At 41.5% G+C, this 9,322-nt stretch overlaps 1 protein-coding gene across 1 annotated transcript; it reads right to left on the bottom strand.

Moving 5' to 3' along the window:
* Nucleotides 1-216: 216 nt before the first annotated feature.
* Nucleotides 217-4,653, bottom strand: LOC142633328 (seipin-2-like). Its single transcript, XM_075807555.1, has 2 exons — nucleotides 3,575-4,653; nucleotides 217-1,008 (listed from the first exon to the last, which is right to left on the bottom strand). The coding sequence occupies exons 1-2, from the start codon at nucleotides 4,604-4,606 to the stop codon at nucleotides 475-477; spliced, it is 1,566 nt and encodes a 521-aa protein (XP_075663670.1). The 5' UTR covers nucleotides 4,607-4,653; the 3' UTR covers nucleotides 217-474.
* Between the last annotated feature and the right edge of the window lie 4,669 nt (nucleotides 4,654-9,322).

Raw genomic sequence — 9,322 nt, forward strand, 5'->3', positions numbered from 1 at the left:
GTCTCATAGCTTTACCAAAAGACCATAAAGTTTTATTGCTAGAACAATGTTCATAACTTATGAGTTCCAAATAATTTTTGGTACACCAGGCTTACATCTTCACCATGAATTTTGTGATTGGATCTGTTTACAACTATTTCCAGTCATAATAAACTAAATACAACATTTTGTATTGCTTTTTCTACATTGCGTAACATTTCACAAAACCATTGTTCATTTGCAAACTAATTAGAGAACAAACAGCTACTTGGATCATATACAAATGTTAATTTAATTTGTCTTTCCAACATACATGTAAATCATACATCATTGGTAATTAAAAATGTACATGGTCTAAAAAAAATTAAAAAATGGTCAAAAATCAAAGTTAGGATGCCATACCAAATGCGACTCAGAGTTAAGAGAACATTGGGCTCAACCATCAGAAATAAAATCCTTTTCATCATTATCATCAGGTCTGCACAAGCCGCATTCTCAACCTTGTACTGGGGAACTGCTTCCTGTAGCACTAGTGCCACCAACACCACCTTGTACTGGGGGACTGTTTCGTGTAGCACTATTGCTAGGAACAACATCCCTTGGCCTTGCTTTTGGAATTATAATCGATCGACAACAGACAAGAGTAAACAGCAACTGCATCATAAATGACATTATGCTGATCCATATAAATATAGTCTTCTTCCAATACCATATAATTCTTTTAAACAGGGGAAGTTCTGACTCAAGGATCAAAGAGGCATCATATAATTCAGGGATACCAGCACCAGGGCGGTACTCTGCTCGTTGTTCAATTGTAACCTTTAAGCAGGCAGTAGGCATTTCTCCTTCAGTAAAACCTCTAAACTTCAGATTCAGAGTTTGTGATTCAGATACATAACCAGCAACAAGAGGAGCAGCCTTAAGAAAAGTCAGAAGAAGACGGATAGGCTCACTTTTAAATTGTAACATGCATGGATGGCTGGAACTGGCAAGAGTTTTACCACTAGCAGAGAGGAAGTCTACTCTGACCTTCAAAAGAACATTAAGAGAAGTCACAAAAAGATTCATCGTATATAAATAAAGACACCAAATGAAAATCAAACGACAGAGTAATGAATTAAGATCACTATAACAGTCCAATCTCCGATACCAATATAATACCTCCCCCCTCCTCCAAAAAAAAAAAAAAAAAAACTTGAAACTATACAATGAAGAAGAAATAACTCTTAGAGAAATAGCATTCTTCCCTCTAGTCAGAGTTTCAGAAACTTGCACTGTTTTGTCAGTGTCCAGAGTGAACCTGAATTATTTCCCTTTAAATTTTAAACATGGTACCAGTTATCTATATATGAATGTCTATGGTAATACCTGTGTCAAGGGGAGATCTGAACAGTTTTACTATCAATAATTCCAGGGTGAAATGATGGTAAACTCCCCATCTCCTGTTTGCTGGTGACACTCATTTAGTGTAATGCAAACTCCTCTCAACTCCACCACTTGAGATGTTTCTTAATCTTCTTTGAGGTGGTTTCGAGCTTAAGGATCATTTTGAGTAAGTTGGAAAGGACTGAATGTTGACCCATTGGCAATTAATCTTCAATGTCGTGTCTCAGCCCTAGCTATGAAATATTTGGGTTTGCTTTTGGGAGCTCACTTTAAGGCTAGGCATGTATGGACTCCATCACTGAGAGAACGCATAAGAGGTTGGCTATATGAAAGAAATTGTACAGTTTAAAAGGGAGGAGACTCACTCTAATTAAAAGTACACTATCTAGCTTCCAACTTTTTTCTCATCTTTATCCCCATTGCCTGCAGGTGTGACAAATAAGTTGGGAAAAGATACTTTTTCTGTGGTGGAATGAGTGAGGAGTGTTTAATTAGTCAATTGAAATGTACATTGCAGTCTAATTTGTGATGGAGGTTTGAGGGTTAAGAAACTAATTCCTTTAAATTAATCTTTGCTTGGGATATGGCTATGGCGCTATGAGGTTAAAGAAACTATGTTGTGGAGAAGGGTGATAGATTCCAAGTAAGGAAATACATAGGGGAGTCCATGCACTGATGAGGTTAGAGGGCCGTATGGTGTGGGCTTGTGGAAGAATATTAGGGGAAGGTGGGACAACTTCTCACTCTTTATCAGATTTGCAGTTGGTTATATTTCTAAAAATTTTTGGGTATTATCTATGGAATGATGAGACTACTTTTAAAGAGAAATCTTAGTCATTTCCTAATTGCCAGGAACAAAGAGCCTAAGGTGGAAGATTATTTGGAGTACAAAAATGGATTTTTTTTCCTAGAATTTGTTATTCATTAGAGAGTTGCATGATTGGGAATTTTTGTCTATGGTTTTACTTTTGAATGACATAAATGCTATGAAGATTCGTCATGGGTAGATGAATAAATCAGAACAAAGCCCTTCAAAATCCCAAGGCTTTCAAGAGAATACGGCATCAAGAGGAGAGAATCCTTTCCACAATTGGAAAGTCTGTGTGCCTCCTAGGGTGGCTTTTTCTCGTGATGTCTGAGATCCGGACTACGGAAAATATAAGGAAGCAATGGTTTGTTCTTATGGATTCGTGCTTATATGCAAGAGACATGGAATGTGTGGCTCATCTTTCCTACAATCTGTGGTGGGTTAGGAATTGTGGTGATCAGTTTGGTGTTTGTTGGGTAATACCTTCTTCAATGTTGGATTTGTAATATTGTTGGAAAGAATGTCTTGTCAAGAGAAGCAATGGGGACATGGAAAGTTGTTTCTTTGTGTTTAATGTGGTGCTTTTGGAGAGAATGAAAGACACACTCTTTTGAGTTTAAAGAGATACACACAACAAAGTCAAATTTTTTATCCTCGAAAACTTTTTACAATTGAACTTCAACTTCTCAAACTTTCTCTATAGTAGATTTTTTAGAGTTCCTAGATACTTTACGCTTCCTATAATCTTTGTTTAGCTATTTATTATTTACTTTTGTTTTGGGATTTTCCTTTGTATACTTCCCGTGTACTAGGGCTGCACCCTTTTTGTGCTTTCCTTTTAATGGAATTTTAAATGACTTACCAAAAATGAATGTCCATGATGATAGATTGAATTGTTCTAAATGTATTCTTTTTACTATATCCTTTTCTTCAAAGGACAGTAAGAGTTCACATCATCTAGTTCCAAATGCCACTACCGAAGTAACTCTCACACAATCTCATCCAAATGTCTTAAAACTATTATCACCCATTTCCATATCACAAGTTCTTGGTGATCTTATTAATTTCAGACTATTTCTCACCGCGTAAACAATATAACAACATCTCAAACCTCAAACACTTGCTTTAGTTACAGACATCTCTCAAACTCATCCTATGATGCCAACGGACTTCACAGTTCACACAATAACAATTAACAACAAAGCGCAGTTCACATCAACCGCTTACAAAAGAGAATTACACAACTAACATGTGAATGTGTTTTCCTAAACACTCTAGAGTTTAGATTCCTAAATTTTAACAATGCAAGTCAATGAATCATGTAAACTAAACAAAGAAGAATACTATCATATCCGGAAAAAATGTAAACTCATTCCACACTCAATGAATCATACAAAGTACCTGAAAAACCCCGAGATTTCGATTGTACTCAGACTCCGGCAACGTCAACGAAACCATGACCTGCAACCTATGAGTAGGAGGTATAAACCCTATCCCTCCAATCAATTCCTTACAATGCTCGCCACAACCAATGCCTGTACACGGCACAATCGGCACATACGCCACCGGACTGGGCTTAGCGTAATTGAAATTCAACACCTCCTTAATCCGAATCGGCTCCTCCACCAAGCACCTAACCAAAACGACGCTAAAAACCGCCGACGACACCAGTAGAGAGCACAAAACGACGCCGACATAGGCCGACGACAGAATCCCCCATCCACACCGCACCGCGACTTTCCAAACCCACTGGTTCTCCCTCAGCCAAGAGCTTAGGGCTTCGGGTTTGAATTTGGAGAGCTTTCGGCTCAGATAGTCTGTGCCGCGACGCGCCGTTTGGTACGGATTGGTGATGACAGTGTAGGAGTGATAGAGAAGGAAGAGAGGGAAAGTGGTGAAGGTGATGAAGAGATTGATTTGGAAGGTAATGGCTTTGATTACCAGTCCGGCTATGAATATCAGCCAATTGAATGACGGATCGCTGAGTTCCGCTGCCGAGTCAGCCGAGTCGTTAGCGACAGCGGCGGCGACGACTCGGTTATCGGTTTCGGTGGTTACGACTGAATTTTCACTCTGAACTGGCTCCGGCTTTTCGTTTATATTCTCGCTTTCGGCCAGGTTCCGAGAAAGCCGATACCGCTCGCGGAAGGTGGAGGAGTTGAAGCTGGAGGTTTTGGAATCGTCGCCGGAGAATGAGCGGCGAGAGAAAGATCGGCGGCGGAGGGTGGAGGAGGAGTCGGCGGTGAAGAGAGCGGCGGAGGAGGAGGAGGAGGAGGGGGAGGAGGCTGAGGCTGAGATTAAGGTGGAGCATTCTGATTGGGGAGCGAGGGAAGAGAGGCAATCGTAGAAGGGAAAGTCGTCTAGGGCGTCGAGGAAAACGACGTCGTCGTCGTCTTCGTTGTTTGAGGTGGTGGTGGTGGTTGCGGTTTCCATTTGAAAGAAAAAGACTTTTAGACCATTGATAGATTATGGTACAAAACAATTTACGGGGACGGGATTCTTTGAATTGTTTTTTAGGCTAGTTCTATTTTTTTCTTTTTTATGAATTTTAAGGCTAGTTCTGTACTGTAGAAAAAAAAAAAAACTATATTTTTTCGTAAATACACATTTTTGCCACATTTTTGTGTGTTTACAAGGCAAAGAAGAAAGAATTTTCCCAATATTAAGTTAAGAAATTCATACATCAGTATAAAAACTCAAGACACTCCTCTAATATTATAGTTCTAGCTAGAGATTGGATATTATCTAGACGGTCGAAAGTCAAATGTGCCTAAATAAGTTACTAGCTTTTGAACACGCACTATGCACATATTCATATACTCTTTTTATTTAGATTAAGAGTAAGAAAATTACAACTTTATAAATAAATAGTCTTGTAGGTTTCCACTTCTATTCTATTTCGAGTATTTTATAGTATATTAAGAGGTAATTTTTAATCTTTCTATGGAATTGTTATAAAGTTTACTTGATTTCTTTTTGCAATGTTCAGTTTTGCCTAATATGTGTAATTGAGTTATGTTCACTGTTGTTTTTAATAAGTATATATGTTTGTAACTTACTACTTTTTTTTAGGTAGCATACTTGTGTTTGTACTTACTGTTTTGTTTGTTCATAATAATAGTCTCTTCAATTAACGTTCGCTTTGGAAATGTTATACAATACATATGGAGGTATCTTTAATATACTTTTTCTTAATTTTATTACTTCATTTTATAAGACTTATTTCTTAAATTGTATTTTAATGATAATATTTTATTTATTTTTTAACTTTGTTGCCCAGTTAAAATACGAATGACATTTACTAAACTTAATGAGGTAAAACTAATAAAAATTGATATCTTCTCTTTTAGCATTTGTATTCTATCATAAAGAAGGGGTGTATCAGGTCTAAATTCGAGGCCCAAAAGAGATGTTGGGCTTGGATCAAGGTCCAAGAAAATTAATTTGAAGAGATGAGACTTTAGGCTAACGAATGAAGGTTCTAAGATGATCCGTAATCAAAAACAAAAGTATGATAAATGATGATGCCAAAAAAATCACCAGTAAGTTGCAAGCACTCCTCCAACCAAAGCAATACCTGCAAAAAGAAAATAGAGGACCTAAAAGAGAGCACCGGTGTGGTGCCGACCAAAAACCCTCCGAAGGTCAAGTTAGAATCTTGTTTCTTCAACCCTAAAATGCCAGAGTTAAGAATATTGTGCGTACCTTGCTTTGTGAGAGTTTTGGGGCATTTATAGTAGCGTTGGGCCGAAATTCACGCCTTGCTCAAGAAGTCCTTTCCTTATAAAATTCCTCCAATCAAGGCTAACGTGAAGTACAAGAATTCTTCGTATTTACATTGGCGTGAATCACACTCAAGGCCACGTTAGCCCTAATCACATAGTGTGATTTGAGGTAGCCTGAAGAGCGACGCATGGATTCCTCATGCCCGTCCACAACTCATCCGTCCTCCTTGGGTTGTGTAATCCGTCAACTTGGTGTAATCATTTCAGCCAGACCGTCATGTTAGTTTTACCCTTATTAGTTGCCCCCTCATTCCATGATACCGTCATCTCTCCCAAGCGGTTTTCATGGAATGACGGTTAGATTTTCTGACAGACAGGCTGGATGCTGTCATAAATGCTCAGGGACACGTGGAGGGATTTCAATGGTTGTTTGCTGGAATCGATGCGTCCCTTCGTTTACCGCGTTGTTCCCTCTATATATATCACCCACAGTATTCACTTTTACACTTTTTAGAAATTTTTCTGCTGTTCAGAGCGCAACCGTCGACCTTATTCAGAGAGTAACCGTCCCCTTTGGAAATCGGGAAAAACGTGCTGATAATTTCTCCGTCATGTTTTTCTCGCCGTCTACTAGTAAGTTATTCTTATCCAATGTTTTGTTCCTTATTTTTCTTGTTGGTCCCGTCGTCGGCACAAAATTAGAGCCTTAGGTTTCCTTTACCCGTCATATGTAGGTGTCAGATGTCTAGTGAGGCGTCAAGTAATCAGTCTTATGCCCGCGAGGGAACGGGTTACGAAGAGGTGTTCCCGTCAGGTCAAGCAGACCAAGACACCTCTAGCGGGGAGAGGGAACCGTCAACTAGCTCTCCTTCCTATGAGGAAGATGAAGGGCAGGATAGGGACGGGTCAGAGTATGACTCGACTGACAACCTAGACGGTGTCGACCCCCCGGTCCAATCCGTCATAGGCCCTGACGGCTTCAGGGAGTTCGTCCTGCTCCCTTTGTGGACGGTGAATGACTTTGTGTCAACCATCAAGCCAGCGCACTTCAACACACTAAGGCAAAAGTACCAAATACCAGATACCATATCCATCCGTCTACCATTCAAAACAAAAAAATGCTATTACTACGGTCTCGAAGACGTCGGGGTCTACGAGCAAATGCTAAAAGCTGGTCTCCGTTTTCCCCTAAGTGCATTGCATCGTCGTCTCCTCCAATACTTGGGTCTGGCCGTCACCCAGATATCTCCGAACGCATGGAGGGTTTTCCTGAGCGTCGAAGTATTGTACGGTGTGATGTCCGACGGGGCCAGACGGTTAACGGTGGAGGAATTTTTCCATTGCTATCGTCCGTCTGAAATTACAAAGTCAAAGGGCATGTACAGCTTTGTGCCGAGGAGTCCGTTACTTAGGCTGGTGTCCGAGACCTCGGACTCAAATCGTAACTGGAAGGGTCGTTACTTCTTCCTTCGAGGGGATAACTGGATGTGTCGTCCAGGCGATGACGACTACATGCCGGTAGATAAAATGTGGGGGATAATGCCCCCGTCTGGTACGAGTCCGTCCACTTATCAACCGTCATCCATGTTTTATGAGTTTACTCAACATTTTTTTTTTTTTTTTTTGCAGCGAGGGACCGTCCACCTATCTCAACCGAACAGTTCGGCTTTCTGGAGAAAATTTTTCAAAAGACCAAGTTGTCTGAAAGGACCTGGTCGAAGCTCGTCACATTGGATACGTTACATTGGTACTGTGACGGTCCTGAACCCACATCCGTCGCCTGCCGATACGACGCAGGTGTACGCAAACATAAGTTCTGGAACCCTTCCGTCGATTTTGGCTTTATGCAGTTCCTTTTTAAACCGTCTTCTTTTGTAGAAATGGACGACGCCAGGAGACGGGCTATCATTAAACAGCAGGATGCAAAAACGAAGCAAGGGGGCGACGCTTCAAAGGTGGATCCGTCACAGACGGCCCCAAAAAGACCATCTTCTGAGAGATGGGACCGTCACTCCAAAAAACAGAAGCTTGTGACGGGTCTACCTGCCGGTCAGGGGTCCGGCATGGTGAAACTGCCTCCCAAGCTTGGGATTAGTAAGGGTAAGGGCCTGATGACCAACCCGGACCCCGTGAAGGAGAAGCCCCCCGTCCTGCTTCGTGAAGACCCCCAATACGCTCTCCGCCGTATTGGTTCCATCATAACCGATGACGACTATGAAGACCTGGGAAACCATGCCATCTAGGCCATGGGGGAGACATGCCTATTCAGCTTAACTCAGGTTAGCGTCTGACATATACACATTCCGTCATTTTAACTCCGTCTCGTTCCTTTCCGTCTTGAGCTTATTTTTATCTGAACTGTGGCAGGGTGTGTTAATGGCCAAGGGCTTGTCAGACCGTTGCCTGGCCCAGGAAAGAGCCCTTGAACGAGTACGTGTTAAGGCGAAGGCGACGGCAGAAGAACTGGAAGTGTTAAAATTATGGAGGGTCCGTCATGAGCAGAAGCTGACACTCTCCGAGCAGGCTCGCGAGAACCTAGAAAAGGAGGTGGAGCTGCTCAGGAAGACGGTGAAAGCTCATGACGACAATATCTGTCAAGCGAAAGTTGATGCCATTAGAGAGTATCGAGACTCCGACGCACTTTTGATGGAGCTTGGTTTTTCCTTTAGCGACGGGTTCGATGACTGTATCCGTCAGGTGAAGGCGTCATTCCCTGACTTGGACTTAGCTCACATAAATATAGATGCCGAGGCCCAAACTCCGGCTCACCCCGTCGACTCTGAAGGGACGGAGGAACTCTTTGGCGAGGTTCCAGGTGATGACGGGGTCGCTAAAGCTGCAGAAGAAACTACAGTCGCTGATTCTCACCAGCCGTTGCCTGAAGGCCCTGAAGGAACCGTCACCATTCAAGACTAATGTATATTGTAGTGATAGGGAACAATTTTTTTTTTTTATTGAACTCTACTGTATCAGTGATACTTCTTGGGTAACCTGTTCATATTTAGACCCGTCGTTCTATACTTTGCATGATCCCTTCAGTGTATCTTGGACTATCCATCCACTTTTACTTTTTTATTTAGTCTATTTATGTAGCTCTTAGTTGACCTGTCCTCTGCATGGATAGAAGGGTCCGTGCGCTTTGTAGATTTGGAATTTTTTTTGTTGGATGAGCCGTCCACTTTGTGGACTGGAAGGATTTTCATCCCTTGAATAATCCGTCCATTTTATGGATTGGTTGAATTTTCATCCTTTGGACGGTCCGTCCACTTTGTGGACTTGTAGAATTTCCATCCTTTGGATGATCCGTCCACTTTGTGGACTAGTAGAATTTCCATCCTTTGGATGATCCGTCCACTTTGTGGGCTAGTAGGATTTTCATCCTTGGGATGACCCGTCCACTTTGTGGACTTGACAGAATTTCCAT

This window comes from Castanea sativa, chromosome 5, assembly GCF_040712315.1.
Source record: "Castanea sativa cultivar Marrone di Chiusa Pesio chromosome 5, ASM4071231v1".
In the NCBI taxonomy this organism is placed as follows: domain Eukaryota; kingdom Viridiplantae; phylum Streptophyta; class Magnoliopsida; order Fagales; family Fagaceae; genus Castanea; species Castanea sativa.